This window comes from Corvus moneduloides, chromosome 27 (genome assembly GCF_009650955.1).
Source record: "Corvus moneduloides isolate bCorMon1 chromosome 27, bCorMon1.pri, whole genome shotgun sequence".
NCBI lineage: Eukaryota > Metazoa > Chordata > Aves > Passeriformes > Corvidae > Corvus > Corvus moneduloides.
The window spans coordinates 3,589,173-3,606,526 of record NC_045502.1 but is presented as its reverse complement, the minus strand read 5'-3'; the positions used below and the strand labels follow the sequence as shown (position 1 = coordinate 3,606,526).

The following is a 17,354-nucleotide window of genomic DNA, read 5'->3' as shown; positions in this document are numbered from 1 at the left end:
CTTCGCAGCTTTGCTTCCCCTCCCTCCTCCTCCAAAAATCCCCCACCGGACCCGCGCCTTGTCCCCTAGCCCCGGTCCCTGCAGATGGCGGTGCTGCTCCGAGGAGGATGCGGAGCCCTTCCCCGCCTTCCTCCCGCCCCGGCCGGGCTGTGCTGGGGGCCCGCAGGGCGTGTGCGAGCCGAGCCGGGCCGGGACAGCACTGCCCGAGTCCCGGTCCCGGTCCCGGTCCCGATCTCAGCACGATGTGAGCGCTCCCGCACCATGTCCCGGCAGCGAGGTACGGGGGGTCCAAAGGGATGCGAGGCTGGCGAGGGGGGGACAAACCTCAAAAGGGGGGAAAGAGGGTTCAGCGCGAGGCGGAGGCTGCGTCGGGGTGCCCACGCGGGTGCGGCTGGGTGTGGGGTGCCCGTGAGGGCGTGGAAGGGAAAAAGGGGTGAGAGGGAGGAGGAGAGGGTGGAAAAGGGGTGCGGGGGGCTGCAGGATGGCTGCTGGAGGGGAAGGGATGAACACGAGGGGACGAGGAGGGACGCGGTGTCACCCCCGACATTGCGGTGCCACGGCAGGGTGGGCGAGGCCAGAGCCTCTTCCAGCGCCCTCCCAGGGGCACTTTGCGGGTGCAGCAGCCGTGGGGGGAGCGTCCCCACCCTGGAGCCGTGGCCTGGAGCCTCCGCACATGACGAGTCACGCTGCGGCCGCGAGCAGCTCCCTGCAGCCTCCTCTGAGTCATCCCGCGCTGGGCCAGAGCCACCCCCGGGGTCCCCCGGGTCACCTCGCCAGCCCCTGCACCCCGCGGGCACCTCATGGCACGGATAAAACCCCACGCGGACGCCGGGCAGAGGCGCCAAGCCCAAATGGCAGCCCCGAATCGCAGCCTGGCATCAGGAGGGCACTGCGCGTTCCCATGGCATCCCTGGGGCCGCCCCGTCCTTCCTCCTCCTCCTCCTCCCCCGAGGATGACGCCGCGGATGGCACCAGGATGAGGATGCCACCGTGCCGGGACGCGTCCCGCGGGAGCAGGGAGCTTTGCTAGGAGACGCTCTGTGTGTGTTTGGGGGGCGTTTTCCTCCCGCCCTGGAGACCGAGGCAGATGTTTTCCATCCCGGCCGCCTGCCCTTGGCACGGCAGCAGGCAGCGGGCACCTGGCCAGGGCTGAGGGCAGCCCCTGCCCGCCCTGCACCGGCTGCGGGCGCAGCTGGGCACAGCTGGGCACCGCCGGGCACGGATCGTAGCCCCAGCGAGGGCAGCGGGGCCGGGGGGAGCGCGGGGGGGCTGCAGCGAGGGCAAAAGGGTGAATGGACGGAGATGTCATTGCCGAGGAATTCGGCCTGGGCGGAGGAGAGGAGAAAGGGAGGGGAAGAGCCAGGCCCGCTGGCCAGCGGGGACAGTCCCCGTGTGCCCCACACCGCCCGCAGGTCCCTTCAGCCAGCCCCTGCTCCAGCCCCCCCCCCCGCCTTTTCCCGCAGGGAGCTGGTTCCCCCCTTCACTTGCCCGGTTTCCAGGGAAATCCAGATGTTTGGGCCCAGCTCCGGCGCTGCTCAGCCGGACTGTGCTGCCAGATGTTTCCTCTCCCTCCGGGCAGGGTGTGTGCTCCCCGGCCGGGGACACCGCGGAGGGGACGGGGGTCCCCCCGTGCCAGCACCTCGGGGGGAGGGGGCTTCACCCCCGCCCCCTGTAACACACCCGGCACTGGGGGGCTCCTTCCCCCGCCTGCCCTCTCCTCATCCAGGGGCTGCCACCTTCTTTTTGGGGTGCACTGCATCCCTGTTAGCCCAGGGAAATGTGGGATTCAGGGATGTGGGATGTCGGGGTCACCTGGGGCATTGCAGGGGGAGCATCTGGTGGTGGCTTTGTTGGGGCTGTCACTTTCCAGCTGGGAAATGGGACTGGAGGAGGGATCAGGACGGTGTGGGGGCAGCTGGCACAGCCAGACCTGTGCCAGGAGCTGCTGGGGTCTGGAATGTTTGATCCCAGCTGGGAGCAGGGAGCAGAGGCCAGAGCGGGGCCATGCAAACCAATTCCAGATGCACGGCAGGAAGGGGCCTGGGGGGAGCCGGGCAGAGACCCCGGGGGACCCAGGGACATCTGCCCGCTCCTGTGGTGGCAGCTGGAGGTGCCCGGGGTGAGGGGGCCCTGCGCGAGTGGGGACAGGGGACAGACTGAGGGTGTTCCTGGTCCTGGTCTGCCCCGCGCTCCCTCAGTGCAGGCGACACCTGCACGGACCCCAAACTGCCACCTCTGGGGACAGAGGGAGCCTCTCCCCGTACCCGGAATCTCTCGGGGGACCACGGGGTGGAGGCGGTGCTGTCTCGGCTCTCCCGTTGTCCCCGCTCCAGTCACAAAGCAGCTCCTTGTCCCTCCCTGTCCTTCCCGGCGTGGCAGCGCCGGGGTCCCCGGCTGTCCCTGCCCTCGGAGGGGGCGGTGGGTGAATGCCCAGCGTTTCAGCCTTCATCAGCTGCTCCAGGCTGCCAGGCCTCTTCTTCGTCCTCTTCCTCCTCCTCCTCCTCCTCTGCACGTGGAGGAGCAGCACCAGCGCAGCCCCCGGCCGTGGCTCCCCCGGTCCAACCGGGCACAAACCGGCCCTGTGAGCGCACACAGAGGAGCCTTCATCCCCGCAGGTCCCGGCCCCCCTCCTCATCCTCCCCCGGCCCCCGGGGCTCGTCAATGGCCGGACTGTGCCCGGCCAGGGCAGGTGCCGGAGCAGGGCAGGGCCGGTGGGACAGGACACGTAACCCCCACGGCATCGGGGCCTCCCCAGCCCTGCCCAGTGCAGGGGGCAGCGATGGGGACCCCTGCCCACAGCGTCCCCTGGAGCGTGCGGTGGCACGTCCCTGTCCCCTGCAGACCTGGACAAGCTGCTGTCGGACCTGCGGTCCTTCCTGCTCATCCTGGACCGGGAAAGCCTCAGCGCCGCAGCTCGGGCCAAGAAAAAATCGGTGTCCGACCTCCTGTCCCGGCTGCAGAGCCCGCCGTGTGAGTGCGGGTCTGGGGGCGGGGGAAGCCCCCGGCCGGTGCCCGGTGGGCAGCGGGGCAGGGTCGGGGAGCGGGGCCGTGACCCGGCGCTCCCCCCGCAGCAGAGGATGCAGAGTACATGATCATGCGCTGCCTCTCGCCCTCCCCGGGCACCCCGCAGGGCCGGACCAGCCCGGGTGAGTCCCCCGCTCCGCCTCACCCCCCATCTCTGCCTCACCCCCCATCTCTGCCTCACCCCCCATCTCCGCCTCCGTGCGCGGTTTGGGGGTCCCCGACCCCTCAGCACCCCGGCACAGCGCTGCGGGTCCCGCTTTTCCCGACAGGATCCAGGCCGGCGGATGCAGCCGGAGGCAGAGCCTGCGAGTGCCGCCCGGGAAGCGCCCTGAGCCTGCACGGAGGGGTGAGGGGGGCACGGGCGGAGGGCTGTGGGGGCTCACACAGAGGCTCCGGGGGTGGGAGAGGAGCCCGGGGATGCCCGGGATGGCACCGGTGGCCGATCTTGCTCGCACGAGGCGTCCAACCAGACTGGAAGGTTCCCTCGGTGCCCACCCGCTCCTGGCAGAGCCCCCTGGCAGTGCCTGGGGGACCCTGCGAGGTTCCCCGGGGGGGCAGCGCCTTTGGAGCACCCGTTGTACCCCCAGAATAAAGTGCCGGGCGTTCCCCCGTCCCCCCCAGCCGACGACTCCTACGAAGACGCCGAACCCCCCGGCCGTGGCACAACCGGTGAGGTCCCCCCACGCCCCCTCCCCAGCACCCCCGTGCCGCCCGCGCCCTGACCCCATCCCGGCTCCCAGGCGGTGGCGACAGCGACAGCAGCCACTACGAGTCGTACGGAGAGGAGGAGGAGGATGAGGAGGAGGAGGAGGGGGTGACGGACCGTGCCCACTACCTGCGCTGGCCATCGGCCACCAGCGCCGAGGCCGAGCCCCCCGGGCGCCCCGAGGCGCAGCTCTGCGGCTTCCTCTGGAGGAAGCGCTGGCTCGGCCAGTGGGCGAAGCAGCTCTTCATCGTCCGGGAGCACGTGCTGCTGGTGAGGGGCTGGAGAGGAGGATGGATGGATGAAGGGATGGAGGGTGGCAGCGGCTCTCCGTGCCCCCCTGACCCCTCCGTGCCACCCCCAGTGCTTCAGGTGCGCCGCTGACCTGCAGCCGGTGCTGGAGCTGGACCTGCGCGGCTGCCGCGTCACCTACAAGGACAAGCGAGGCAAGAAGATGCCCCACGCCCTGAAGGTGACAGGGACGGCAGGAGAGGTGCTGGTTATCGGCTTCCAGAGCCGGCAGCAGGCTGAGGACTGGAGGAAGGTTTGGAGGTGTTGCAGCCGGGCAGGAGTGGGGTGGGTAGGGCGAAAGGGGAGCCCAGCCCTGCTCCGGTGCTCCCGGCGGGGCTGGGGATGATCCTGTCTGTCCCCAGTTCCCACCCCGGGGTTGTGTGGAGCTTTGTTAGATGGGGGAGCAGGAGCCCGGGGTGCAGCGCTGCCCGTTTCCCTCGGCAGGTGATCGAGGAGGTCAGCAGCGATGCCCCGAGCGGGCTGGCAGCCCTCAGTGTGCCAGCGTCCCCCTCCTCGAGGCTCAGCAGGGTGAGCTTGTCCCCGGGAAACCCAGGAATGGGAACCGGTCAGGAACACAACCCAATCCCAGATCCTGGTGTCCCTGTTGGATGATGCTGGGGAGGGTTTCCTTGCCTTGCGGAGGGCCTCAGGGTGCAGGGGGCTGAAAACCCACCGAGATGGAGCTCTCCTCATCCCCACTCTCTGCCGCACCCCAGCTCGGCAAGGAGGAAGAGGAGGAGGAAGATCGCTCCTGGCAGAGCGCTGCCCGCAGCCCGCGGTCTGGAGAGGATGCCAAAGGAGGTGGGGGGTGCGAGGGGACGGGGCGAGGGGGGTCCCGCCCCCCGTGCCGGGGCTGACTGCGCTGCCCGCAGGGTTCCTGGCGGTGCGGCTGCGCGGGCGCTGGCAGCGGCTGTGGTGCGCGGTCCGGCACGGAGCCCTGCGCATGTTCCCAGAGCCCGGCGCTGCCCAGCGCCCCGTCTGTGCCCTGCGCCTGGACGGCTGCGAGGTGTCCCCGGGGACGGCCACCGGGTCCCCCCAAAACCTCCGGATCTGCATCGCCCAGCGCGGCCGGGAGCTCGCCCTGCTGCAGGTGAGTGACTGCTGGGGTACCCCTGTGTCCCTCCCGGGGGGCACTCCCTGAGCCCAAACCCTGCCTCGGGGCGCACTCTCTGAGCCCAGACCCTGCCCCGGGGGGCACTCTCTGAGCCCAGACCCTGCCCCGGGGGGCACCCGCTGAGCCCAGACCCTGCCCCGGGGGGCACTCTCTGAGTCCAGACCCTGCCCCGTGGGGCACTCCCTGAGTCCAGACCCTGCCCCGTGGGGCACTCTCTGAGTCCAGACTCTGCCCCACGCCAGGCCCGCTCGGATGAGGAGAGGGAAGCCTGGCTGAAGACCCTGCAGGCCAGGGGAGGAGTGGAGCCAAAGAAGGGTGACGGGCCCCCCCCCAGGCCCCCCAGGCCCCCCAGGCCGAGCAGCCGCCCTGCTGCCGGGTAAGAATTTTGGCCACCCCCAGCCCTCCCGCTCCACTGTGGGGTGTGGGAAATAACGGGATCCCCTCCTTGCAGGGGGCTGCTGCTGCGCCGTGTTCCGACCCCCAACACCTACATGGACGACCCCTTCGGGCAGCCCCCGCCAGCTGAGACCCCCAAACATCTCTACTCGAACGCGGAGCGGCTGCAGCAGCTGGTAACCTCTGCTGGTGCTCTTTGCCCCCCACTCGTGACCGCCAGCGTGGGGGGGATCCACTCCCACTGTCCCCTTGCCCATGGGCTTCTCCCGGGCTTCCCTCCGCAGCAGCAGAGCCTGGACCGGGCAGTGCAAGGGCAGCGCCGGAGACCCGTGTCTGCCCTGCCCACCTGTGCCAGCAGCCACGCCCCGGGCACTGCCCGACCCTCGCAGGCAGGTGAGAGGGGCTGGGTGCTCCACCGGGGTGCAGCGGGGTCTCCCCACATTCCCCAGCTCCTCGTGCTTGGGATGGAGGCTGCGATGCCCACGAGAGCCGGGATTTCTGTGTCCTTCCCCTGCCCTTTCTCCCCAGAGTCCCTCCTCTTCCCTTCCTCCCCACCATCCCTCCTGTGCTCTTCCCCCGAGCATCATTTCCCTGCCTCTCCTCCCCACCGTCCTTCCCCTGCCCTTCCTCCTGACCCTCCCTGCTCTTCCCTCTCTCCCCAGCACCACCGGCAGCTCTCCGGGGCAGGCCTGCCAGCGCACAGCTGGCAAAGGAGACCCCCAACCTCCAGAGCAGGGATTTCTCCCGGTCTCAGCACACCCTGACACTGCCGGAGAGGAAGGGGACTCGGGATGGGCTGGATGTGCTCATCGGTAGGACCACGGAGGGGCGCTGGCCCTGGGCCGGACGCTGCCTGGTGCTGGCCGGAGCAGCCGGCGGGGTTGAGGGGTGCCCGGGCTTGGCAGCGCTCCTGCTGTCCTTGCAGGGAAGAGAGCCTTTCCCAAGCTGGAGGAGAAGGTGGGGCAGCTGGAGAGGGCCTGCCGCGTGAAGGGCAGGCTGAAAGCCGGCTCCGAGATGAACCTGCTGGCCCTCGGCAAGTCACTGAAGGGCCACATCGCTGCCACCGCCAGCTCGGCTGGCTCCGAGGTGCGGCACACTGGGGAAGGTGTGAAATACAGGGAGAGCGAGGTTTGGAGGGCAGCCCTCACCCTTTCTCCGCTGGTTTTCCCTCAGGGATCCTTCCTCAGGCCGCTGCTGAAGCGCACCACGTCAGCGAGGAGCGCCCTGAGGCCGCCCCCATCCCCGGTCACCGTGGGGAAGGGAAATGTGATGCGGAAGACAAAGGTAACTCCGGGATTCGAGGAGGTGGGAAGGGTTTGGGTGATCCCACAGCACAGGGAAATGAGGGATTGACCCCCCCCGCCTCCAACCCCCGTTTGTCCAGGAGTGGGAGATGAAGTCTGCGATGTGAGCACCCACCTGCCGGAGCGGGAGTCTCCCAGAGAACCTCGGGCTGCGCGTGGATCGTGCAGGACCAGCCTGGATTCAGCCTGGAATTCGACTTTTATCCATCAGTATCAACGCTACAACTACGCACATCTATTTTTTATATACAGATATATCGATACACACATATCAGCTCTCCACCCGCGGGTGTCCAGTCCCTCCCCGCTGCACCCCCACCCATCCCAGCACCTGGTTTCTGGGGTACAGAATTCCCAGGAGCTGCTGGATCTGTCCCCAGCGTGGGCCCAGTCCATCAGCAGCACCCCAGACCCCCTCCCAGGACCCCAATTTACAGGGATGGGTATGGATAGACCCCGGATCCAGCAGTTGTGGGGGACACAGATTTGGGAGGAATCCGATTGTCCATTCCCTGGAGTCAGCGGGACCCGGGCTGGGCCCTGGGTGGTTTTCCAACAGCTGTGCTTGTCAGGGCTTGGTTTTAATTGGAGAAATGTTATTTTTTTTAAGGTATAAAACCCCAAAAATGTCGTACAACTTGGGTTGTGCTGCGGGAATGGGTGAGCTGGGAAAGGGGGGGTGTCCTTGTCCTTGTCCTGGTGAGTGTGGGCTCCATCCCCGCCCCGGTGCAAGGAGTTTGTGGGGTCAATCCCAATCCCGGTGAAGGAGTCTGTGGGATCCATCCAGGGGTTGATCCCCCACCCTGGTGTGCACGGGGTTTGTCCCCATCCAGGTGCGTGGGGTCCATTCCTATCCCGGTGCAAGATCCTGGTGGGATCCGCCCCCATCCCGGTGCCCTGAGTCCGCCCCCCCGGAGCAAATTTAGGGCTAAGGCACCTTCCCAGCCCCTCCATCCTCCACCCTTCTCCCGCCCCGATGCCGCCCGGATCCCGCCCCATCGCGCAGGGAGCCGGAGCGGAGCCGCCGGGGGAGGGCCCGGGGCGGGGCGGTGACAGCGGCGCGGGGCGGGGCCGGGGGCGGCGGGGCCGGCGGCGGGGTCGGGGCCGGGGCCGGTCCCGGGGGTCCCAGCCATGCTCAGCCGTCTGGGAGCGCTGCTGCAGCAGGCGGTGGAGACGGTGAGCGGGGCCCGGGGGGACACGGGGGAAAGGGGACCGGGACCGGGACCGGGACCGGGACCGAGAATGGGAATGAGAACGGGAGAGGGAGTGGGAGTGGGGGGTTCCGTGCCCCCCTGACCCCAATCCCGGTGTGAGCAGCGGGAGCCCAGCGTGGACCTGCTGGAAGCCTTCACCGAGCACTGGAAAGGCATCACCGGCTACTACCTGGAGGCCACAGGTGAGTGGGGTGCGGGGCGAGGGTCCCCGTGCTCCGGGGTGGGGTCCTTTTTTCCCGGGATGCGGGCCCGGTGCCCCGGGATGGGGTCTCTGTAACGTGGGAATAAATTCCTTGCTTGTGGTGTGGGAACAGAGTTCTCGTGTCCTGGGAGACATCCTTGCATCCTAAAATAGGGTGTCCTAGAAACCGGAATAAGGTCCCTGTGCCCAAGGAGGGGGGGTTGCAGTGCTCTAGGAGGGCGCCCCATTCCCTGGGACACGATCCCATATCCTGGGAGGGGACCGTGTGTCCAGGGAGAGGGTCCCTGTGTCCCAAAATAGGGTCCCCGGCCTAGGAATAAGATACCTGTGCCCTGGGACAGGGTTAGGGGACAGGTCCTGGGACAGGACCCCCAGTCCTGGGACAAATCCCTGCACGCTGGGGTGGGACCCCATGCCCTGGGACAGGACCCCAGTGCCCTGTGGCTGCCCTGGCACGTGGGGACAGGGCACGGGACACCCCTTCCCAAACCATGGGAGGATTTACCCGTCCGGGGTGCCCTGCCCTGCCCAGCCCCGACCCCCTGGCACCGCGGTGGGATCAGCACCGCCGGGCTGGGCGCACCGGGGACACTCCCGGGAGCGCCGCACAGGCTGGGACACGTCCCTTTGGAACCCGCTGCACCCCGGGAGCGCCAAAGCAGCGCCGGGAGAGCTTCGGCCCCAATTCCCAGCAGGATCTCGGTCCTGGCTGTGCTCGGGGGGGTCTCCGGTGCCCGCCGGGAGAGCGGACAGCGGCGGGAGGAGCGGGATGTCCGGCAGCGCCCTAGGCCGGAGCGGAAGGAGCCGCTGCTGCGACTCCATCCTCACTCACATTGCCATCTAGCGTCATTCCCACTCCGGAGGAGCGGGATTTGGGGCAGCCGCGGATCAGGGAAAACCCCTGGCAGAGCCCCAGCCGCACGGCTGGCACCTCACCGGGGCTGCCGTGCCCGGGGAGGAGCCCCGCTGCAGCCCCCCATCCCCGAATCCCCGAATCCCGAATCCCTGAATCCCGAATCCCGAATCCCCGAATCCCGAATCCCTGAATCCCGAATCCCCGAATCCCTGAATCCCCGAATCCCCGAATCCTCGAATCCCGAATCCCCGAGTCCCGAATCCCGAATCCCCGAGTCCCGAAATCCCGAATCCCCAAATCCCCGAATCCCGAATCCCCGAATCCCCGAATCCCCGAATCCCCGAATCCCGAATCCCTGAGTCCCCGAATCCCGAATCCCCGAATCCCGAATCCCTGAATCCCGAATCCCGAATCCCGAATCCCCGAATCCCCGAATCCCGGTATCCACAGACGAGAGCATCCCGGCGCGGCAGACGGACATTCCCTGGCGCCTCCGGCAGATGTTGGATATCCTGGTGTACGAGGAGAAGCAGCGCCCGGCGGGCGAGACCGGGCCGTGCCTCGAGTACCTGCTCCAGCACAAGCTGCTGGAGACACTGGGAACACTGGGAAAGGCGGAGGTGGGAGAAGGCACCGGGAAAATCCCTCCGGAGGGGCCGAACCCGCAGCGTTTCCCAGCTGCTTTACGTGGTGGCCCTCAACAATTTTCATTTTGGAGCATTTTTACCGGGAAAGGGAGATTGTGAAGCGTGAGATGGTCACGGGGCTTGGGGTTTTCTTGGGGAAATTGCTCTTTTTTTTTTTTTTTTTAAATTGGCTTTTTTGGGGAGAAATTGCTCTTTTTGGGGGGAAATTGCCCTTTTTGGGGGGGGAATTGGCACTTTTTTCGGGAAAATTGCTCTTTTGGGGGGGAAATTGCCCCTTTTTTGAGAAAATTGGCTTTTTGGGTGAAAATAGGCTTTTTGTGAGAGAAAACTTGGCTTTTTTGGGAGGGTGTTGGATTATTCAAAGTTCACCACTGGGATCCTTTCTGGGATCATCACATCTCCGCTTGCACAGGAAGGATTTTTTTTTTTTTTTAAAATATCTGGTACACAGAGGGTTTTTTAACATATTGCACTTGGCTTTGCAGGACAAGGTGCCAGCTTTGGAAAAGTAAATATTGCCCAAATATACAACAAATATAACGCCTCTGCTGTGCCTTTGTTGCTGATAATAGCAACATGGCCCCTATAAATAGATTTTTATTCAAATCTAAGTGGAAACTCGCTGGTCCTTTCACACCCAGGAGGATTCGGGGGTTTTGGGGTGCTGGGGGTTTTAATTCCCCATTGCCGGGAAATGGGAAATAATCCCCCGGGTTTTTTTTTCTTTCAATGCAGAGAATCGAGTTCAGCCCCTAATTATTAAAGGGAGGGGAGGAGGGATGTGCTGGGGGATCGATTTGGGGCAATTCCAGGGAAATCGGGGCTCCATCTGACCTGTGTCCACATGTCCCTGTCCCAGTATCCCCCCGGGATGAGGCAGCAGGTCCTGCTCTTCTTCGGCCGGGTGCTGGGGCAGTTGCAGCACCCACTCCTGCACTACCTCAACGTCCACCGGCCCGTGCAGGTGAGGTCCCACCTGTCCCCACCACACCCCTGGGAAGTGACACCCCCGGGAATGGGGCGAGAGAGCCCCCAGCATCCCCACATCCCTGTCCCTGCCTTCCCAGAAGCTGCTCCAGCTCAGCGGGGACCGCCTGGGCTCTGGCACGGAGAAAGAGGAGATGCAGTTTGCCGCCGTCCTCTGCTCCAAAATCCAGCAGGATCCCAGCCTGCTGCCCTATATCCTGGAGGTGGGACAGTGTGGGGTCCTCAGTGGGGGTTGGGCTCCTGTAATTGGGACTTTTGACCCATTTTGCAGCCCCCTCCTCGCCTCAAAGCTCCTCGGGGTGAGGAGGAGGAGGAGGAGGAAGGTGGTGGCTACGATGCCGCTCCTCTTCCTCTCCAGGGGAAGAACATCCTGAATGGAAGGAGAGCCCCGGAGCCGCCGGACAACCCCAGGGAAGAGGGTTCGGAGCATCCCCCGGGCCCTGCTGCCAGCTCCCCTCCAGCCAAGCCCTCCCCGCCACGCCGGGACAGCAACCTCGTCACCTGCCTGGTGGGGCTGTGCAGGAGCAAGGTACGGGCACAGGGGTGGCACGAGGGGACAGCGGGCACTGCCAGGCGTGTGACAACCCCTGTGCTCTCCTCCTCCTCCTCCTCTTCCTCCTCGCAGAAGAGCCGTGTGGCGCTGAAGGCTCGGGAGAACCTGCTGCTGCTGGCGGGGCTGTCCCAGGAGGCGGCTGCCACCTGCCTGGTGCGGGGCAGTGCCCTGTGCCAGCTGCTCACGGGCCACCTCTGCGACCTCTACAGCGCCGTGCCCGCCGGCACTGACCCTGCTGATGTCCTCGCCATGGACAGGGCCAGCTGGAGGTGAGGGGGGGGGCTGGATGGAGGTCCCAGGTGCCAACCCAGGCTGTGTCACAGCCCCGCGTCCTCCCTCCCGTGCAGGTCGCAGGGGGATGGTGCCGGTGCCGCGGGTTTCCCGGGGAAGGAGAGCCTGGCTGAGTTCCTGGGCTGGCTGGACTTCCTGGATGAGCTGGTGCTGGGCGCTCACCCGGTGAGAATCGCAGGATTAATTAGTTTGGGAAAAAGCTCCAAGACCATCCCGTGCCCAATGCCCCGAGCTCTGAGTGCCACGTCACCCCCAGGGACAGGGACGCCGCCACCTCCCTGGGCAGCCCCACCCCAATGTCCCACCACCCTTTCTGTGAAGGAATTCTTCCTGATGTCCAACCTAAACCTCCCTGGGTGCAACTCAAAACTGTGTCCTCTCATCCTGGGGGGTTCCCCACGCTCAGCCCCTCTGTGCCCCACAGCTCGTGGCCGATGCCATCACCGAGGCCGTGGAGGAGAAGTTTTTCCAGGGAATCCTGCAGCCGCAGCTCCTGCAGATGTGAGTGGCACCAGCTGGGGTGTTTCACTCTCCAGGACCCCCTTGGGGCCAGGAGCAGGGGGTTCCCCTTTTTCCCTGGACAACTGGACAACCATCCTCTCCCACCCTGGCAGGTCAGAGCTGGCCGTGCTGGGCGCCACGGCCGTGCTGACGGGCACGGTGCGGCAGCTCCGCGCGCCCACCCTGCTCAACCGCCTCGTCCTCTTCCTGCTGGGGCCCCACCGGCACCCCGAGACCCCCGGGGACACCCCACACCCCCTGCGGGCGCAGCTCATCGACCGCTGCGACCACCTGTGCGACGAGGTGAGCTCACCCCGGGGGGCTGGCTGGGTGGTCAGGGGTGGCAGTGCCAGGGCTCTCACCCTGCTGGCCGTGCCCAGATCAGCCTGGCCAGCCTGCGGCTCTTCGAGGAGCTCCTGCGGAAGCCCCACGAGCACGTGGCTCACAACCTGGTGCTGCGGAACCTGGAGGCCAGGGCGTACCTGCAGAGCGGCCCCCACGCGCCCGAGGAGCGCGGGCCCCCCGAGACGGACCCCGAGGAGGACGGGCTGTGAGCGAGGGGGGCTGGGGCACGGCAAGGGGGGGCAGCCCCGCAGCGCCCACCCCGCTAACGCTGACCCCACACAGGGACCTGGAGGAGGATCCCTATTTCACCGACGGATTCCCAGACGACTTTGGGACGACGAAAAATCCTTCCCCGGCATCGGCCCCGTCGGGGAAGGGGCAAGTGAGCGAGGTGGTCAGCAGGTAGGGGTTTGGAGGGACTGGGTTGGAATGGGGCGGCTGCAGCCCCCTCCCCATCCCTCTCCCGCTCTTTTCCAGCTTCCTCTGCCTGGTCCCCGAGGAGGCCAAGACCTCCTCGTGCATGGAGGAGGGCGGATACGACACCTACGTGCACGATGCCTTGGGAATGGTGGGTGCCTGGGGGGGTCCCCAGCCCGCTGGTGGCTGTCCCCGCGCTGGCTCTCACCCTGCTGTCACCTCCCTGCCAGGTCCAGGCGTGCCGTGCCAGCGCAGCCCCGTGGGGGTGGCCTTCGACCCCCCGGCCCCTGGACTCCTGTCAGCCCCGAGTGGCGTTTTACGAGGGACACTTCCTCAAGGTGCTATTTGACCGGATGAGCCGGATCCTGGATCAGGTACCAGGGATACACCTGGGTGCCCACCGGGCTCTGCCCTCTGCCCCCCCATGACCCCCATAATGGGGACAAAGTGGCCAAAAGCATCAGCAGTGCTCGGTGGGGATGGGCTCAGGACGAGGGGACCCCCACCCCCTGAGCATCTCCCCCATCCTGCCAGCCCTACAGCTTGAACCTGCAGGTGACCTCGGTGCTGTCCCACCTGGCCGCCTTCCCCCACCCCCACCTCCACGAGTACCTGCTGGATCCCTACCTCAACCTGGCCCCCGGCTGCCGCTCGCTCTTCTCTGTCCTCGTCAGGGTAACGTCACCCGCCGGGGTGTGGGGACACGGGGACACTCCCTGGACACGGGGTGTGACTCTTTTCTCCCTGCCCAGGTGATCGGGGACCTGATGCAGCGGCTCCAGCGCGTGCCCCATTCCAGGGCCAAGCTGCTCCTGGTGCGCCAGCAGCTCCTGGGGCTGGTGCCGGGAGAGCAGTGAGTGCTGGGGGGGGGGGGGGGGGGGAGCAAAATGCCCTTTTGGGAAGGGGGTTGTACCCCACAGAGCCCCCCTCATCGCTGGTGTCCCCGCAGGATGGATCACACGGTGCTGTTCAAGGGCGTGGTGGTGCTCGAGGAGTTCTGCAAGGAGCTGGCTGCCATCGCTCTGGTCAAGGGGCCACCCGAAGGGCCACCCTGAGCCCCTCTCTGAGCCCTCCCCTCTCCGACCGGGCTGCGGTGGCCACTGGGGATGGCCCAGCCCACGTTCCGGTAGCCCCCGGTGGCCCTGCAGTAGCCAGGAATGGCCGTGGCACCGCGGGAAGGACCTCGCAGGAGGACGAGGAGGCGCCGAGTCCTTCGTTGTCACCTTGGCCAGCCCCGAGGTGACGCCACGTCCCCGTGCTGGGTGCGGAGCCATGGGTGCTGTGGCTCCTCCTGGGTGGTGGGTCCCTGCTCCCCCCGCGCTGTCGGAGCTGCCCCGAACCCCCCAAGGCTCCAGCGGGGAATTTTTAGGCAATAATGGGGTGTGGGAGGCAGTGCCCCCCTCTCAGCTGCAAGGACTCGATTGTCCCCTGCCCTGGCGCTGTGGCAGGGGGAGTGTGACATGTGTGACACGTGTGTGTGTGTGTGTGTGTGACGTGTGTGGGGTCTGGCAGGGGACTGTCCCCCCCCAGACCCCGCACAGCCCCTCCCCAGGGTGATGGGACTCTGCTCTAATAAAGCTGTGACTCAGCTCCACCTCCTGTGCCCCTTCCCAAACACCCCCAAAACCCCACTCCCCATTTCCCCCAACCGCAGCCAAGGCCATGGAAGCAGCAGCAGCAGCAGCAGCAGCAGCCGGGTTTATTCTATTTCTGCTCTCAGCACCCCCAGACCCCGACCCACCCCCGCAGCACCCCCCATCCACGGGCAGCACATCCCGGGGCTTCCCCCTTCGCCACGGCCAGCAGGACCCCGGGCTGCGTGTCCCGCTCAGTCCCCCGTTCCCAAATCCAGCTTTTTCGGGCCCTAACTCCGCACGGGCACCGCGGCTCGGAGCCTCTGCAGGATGCGGCCCCGCAGCCCCTCCTCCCGCACGGGCCACCAGCGCAGCGCGGGGTCGCGGGGCTCGGGGGGCTCGTCCCGCTGGCTCCCCGGGGGGATGCTCAGCACCACGTTGAAGCAGATGCCATCGGCCCCCCCGGGCCCCCCAGCTCGGTGCTGTAGCCCCAGCAGCCCCAGAGCTCCGGGCTGCGGGTCCCAGGCCAGGCAGTCCCGCAGCAGCCGCAGCAGGGGCGGGCGCAGCCCCGCGCGCAGCTCGGAGGGGGACGTGCCGCAGGCCACCACGGGCAGGTGTGGGGTGCCAGCGGTGGCCAGCAGCACCCACAGGTCGCCGGCGGTGTTGGCGAAGGGCAGCAGGAGCCGCAGGCAGAGCGGGGAGCAGGGCAACTCCCGCGGCAGCGTCGGGGGGTGCGGGGGGCTCCGGCGGTAGCGGGCGGCCAGGTCCAGCACGGGCAGGATGTCCAGCGAGCGCAGCGGCAGCGCGCGGGGGTCCCCGGGCCACCAGGTGGCTTGGAGGGACTCGGCGTCGGCCTCCTCGAGGGTCTTCAGGGTCCCACCTGTGGGCACAGGGGTGGCCCGGCATGGCGGGGACAGCAGGACAGCGGGAAAGGGCCCGGTTGTGGGGCGGGTGGGGGCACTGAGACCCCCGAGCGGGGGGGCTGAGAGGGGACACTGATACCCCAGTGTGGGGTTTGGGGGGGTGGTGGCAGGGGACAGCGATGCCCTGGCACAAAGATGCTAAAATCCATCATGGGGTTTGCAGGGGACATCAGTGATGTCTGGGCACAGGGGTGGGTGGGGACACTGACACCCACCACGGGGCTGGCAGGGGACAGGGATATCTATAGGGGATGCCACTTCCCATCGTGGGGCTGGCAGGGGACACTGATACCCATCACGGGGACAGGGATATCTATAGGGGATGCCACTTCCCATCGTGGGGCTGGCAGGGGACACTGATACCCATCACGGGGCCAGCTGGGGACACCCCCACCAAGCCCCCCGTGCCCCTCGGAGCATCAAAGGGCACAAACCTGTGGCCCGTGCCAGGAAGGCGAAGCGGATCCAGGCCGGGCCCCGCTCCTCCAGCGCCAGCAGCGTGAGGGGCTCGCACTCCAGCCCCGACTCCTCCTTCACCTCCCGCTGCAGCGCGGCCACGATGCCCTCGCCGGGCTCCATCCGGCCCGCGGGCAGGTACCACCGCCCCCGGCACTCGGGCTTGGCCTCCTGCACCAGCAGCACCGCGTCCTGCGGGGTGGGACTGGGGCTACTGGGGGGAAAGGGGTGGCTGGAATGGGGGGTTACTGGGGGGAAAGGGGTGGCTGGAATGGGGAGAAAGGGGTGGCTGGAATGGGGGGCACTGGGAGAAAAGGGGTGGCTGGAATGGGGGGAAAGGGGTGGCTGGAATGGGGGGTACTGGGGGGAAAGGGGTGGCTGGAATGGGGGGCTACTGGGGGGAAAGGGGTGGCTGGAATGGGGAGAAAGGGGTGGCTGGACTGGGGGGCACTGGGAGAAAAGGGGTGGCTGGAATGGGGGGAAAGGGGTGGCTGGAATGGGGGGTACTGGGGGGAAAGGCTGGCTGGAATGGGGGATACTGGGGGGAAAGGCTGGCTGGAATGGGGGGTACTGGGGGGAAAGGAGTGGCTGGAATGGGAGGTACTGGGGGGAAGGGAGTGGCTGGAATGGGAGGTACTGGGGGGAAAGGCTGGCTGGAATGGGGGGCACCAGGAGGAAAGGGGTAACTGGACTGGAAAATACTGGGGGGAAAGGGGAGGTTGGACACGAGGATACTGGGGGGGAAGGCGTGGCTGGACTGGGGGGTACTGGGGCTGGGGGCTGCCTCACCTCCTGGTTGAAGAGCACGGCCAGCACCACGTAGCAAACGTTCCTGCCCAGGCGGACGGGCCCGGGGGGCGCGGGGGACCCCTCGAAAGTTGTCCCCACGTCCCAAGAGCCTCCATCCAGCACCGCCTCCAGCTCCGGCACCGGCGCGTCCCCCATGGGGACGGGGGTCCCGCGGCAGCTGGGGACGGGGAGCGGGGCCGGCTCAGGGCGTGGCGGGGTTTTGGGGTGGGGAGGGGACCCCCCAGACGTGCAGGCGAGGGGACAAAGAGCCGCGGCGCCGGGTGGGCTGCAGGGGGTGGTGAGGGAGGGGGTCCGGCGATTGTGGGGTGCACGGGGAGAGGGCGTGAGGGGTGCTGGAGGAGGGGAAGGGTCTGCTGGACTGGGGGACGTGCAGGGGGGTGTAAATGGGGAGGGGTCTGCTGGGCTGGGGGGGGACGTAGCAAGGGAAGAGCTCGGTGGCCTTGGCGATGCAAGGAGGGGTGCAGAAGGGGAAGGGTCTGCTGGACTGGGGGACCCCCAGGGGGGAGTAGGCGGGGAAGGGGAAGGGGAAGGGCTCGCTAGGTTTGGGCAGCCGGGGGGGGCTGCGGTAGGACAGGGGCTGGCTGGACTGGGGCAGGCATGGGGGGGCACAGGACGGGAAGGGCTGGCTGGACTGGGGGGGGCACAGGGGGCTGCCCGGGAAGAGCTGGCAGGATTTGGGGAGCCGGGGGGGGCTGCGGTAGGAGAAGGGCTGGCTGGACTGCAGGACGCACGGGAAGCTGAAGGAC

The 17,354-nt window shown here is 67.3% G+C and overlaps 3 protein-coding genes across 9 annotated transcripts; 2 read left to right on the top strand and 1 right to left on the bottom strand.

Moving 5' to 3' along the window:
- The first annotated feature begins 135 nt into the window (after positions 1–135).
- Positions 136–7,466, top strand: LOC116435569 (actin filament-associated protein 1-like 2). 4 transcript variants are annotated; one of them, XM_032092011.1, is made up of 17 exons: positions 136–277; positions 2,842–2,970; positions 3,075–3,146; positions 3,294–3,370; positions 3,612–3,693; positions 3,765–4,000; positions 4,092–4,271; positions 4,463–4,546; positions 4,735–4,819; positions 4,891–5,108; positions 5,375–5,508; positions 5,584–5,704; positions 5,813–5,921; positions 6,191–6,340; positions 6,454–6,614; positions 6,702–6,812; positions 6,913–7,466. In XM_032092011.1, the coding sequence occupies exons 3-17, from the start codon at positions 3,089–3,091 to the stop codon at positions 6,937–6,939; spliced, it is 1,833 nt and encodes a 610-aa protein (XP_031947902.1). In that variant the 5' UTR covers positions 136–277; positions 2,842–2,970; positions 3,075–3,088; the 3' UTR covers positions 6,940–7,466. The 4 variants fall into 4 exon arrangements, with proteins under 4 accessions (XP_031947902.1, XP_031947901.1, XP_031947900.1 ...); XM_032092010.1 differs by having other exon boundaries at positions 3,072–3,146; positions 4,972–5,108; XM_032092009.1 differs by having other exon boundaries at positions 3,072–3,146; positions 5,816–5,921.
- Positions 7,467–7,906: 440 nt separating this feature from the next.
- On the top strand, positions 7,907–14,439 carry FAM160B2 (family with sequence similarity 160 member B2). Of its 2 annotated transcripts, none has more exons than XM_032092013.1 (17): positions 7,907–8,008; positions 8,150–8,228; positions 9,555–9,724; positions 10,611–10,715; positions 10,822–10,941; positions 11,097–11,267; positions 11,364–11,560; positions 11,639–11,747; positions 12,007–12,083; positions 12,197–12,386; positions 12,464–12,633; positions 12,711–12,830; positions 12,906–12,996; positions 13,076–13,219; positions 13,380–13,520; positions 13,598–13,698; positions 13,795–14,439. In XM_032092013.1, the coding sequence occupies exons 1-17, from the start codon at positions 7,964–7,966 to the stop codon at positions 13,898–13,900; spliced, it is 2,136 nt and encodes a 711-aa protein (XP_031947904.1). In that variant the 5' UTR covers positions 7,907–7,963; the 3' UTR covers positions 13,901–14,439. The 2 variants fall into 2 exon arrangements, with proteins under 2 accessions (XP_031947904.1, XP_031947903.1); XM_032092012.1 differs by having other exon boundaries at positions 10,819–10,941.
- Positions 14,440–14,593: 154 nt separating this feature from the next.
- NUDT18 (nudix hydrolase 18) lies at positions 14,594–16,743 on the bottom strand. Of its 3 annotated transcripts, none has more exons than XM_032092028.1 (3): positions 16,588–16,743; positions 15,777–15,990; positions 14,594–15,299 (listed from the first exon to the last, which is right to left on the bottom strand). In XM_032092028.1, the coding sequence occupies exons 1-3, from the start codon at positions 16,741–16,743 to the stop codon at positions 14,710–14,712; spliced, it is 960 nt and encodes a 319-aa protein (XP_031947919.1). In that variant the 3' UTR covers positions 14,594–14,709. The 3 variants fall into 3 exon arrangements, with proteins under 3 accessions (XP_031947919.1, XP_031947920.1, XP_031947921.1); XM_032092029.1 differs by having other exon boundaries at positions 15,777–16,012; positions 16,588–16,720; XM_032092030.1 differs by having other exon boundaries at positions 15,777–16,009; positions 16,588–16,720.
- Between the last annotated feature and the right edge of the window lie 611 nt (positions 16,744–17,354).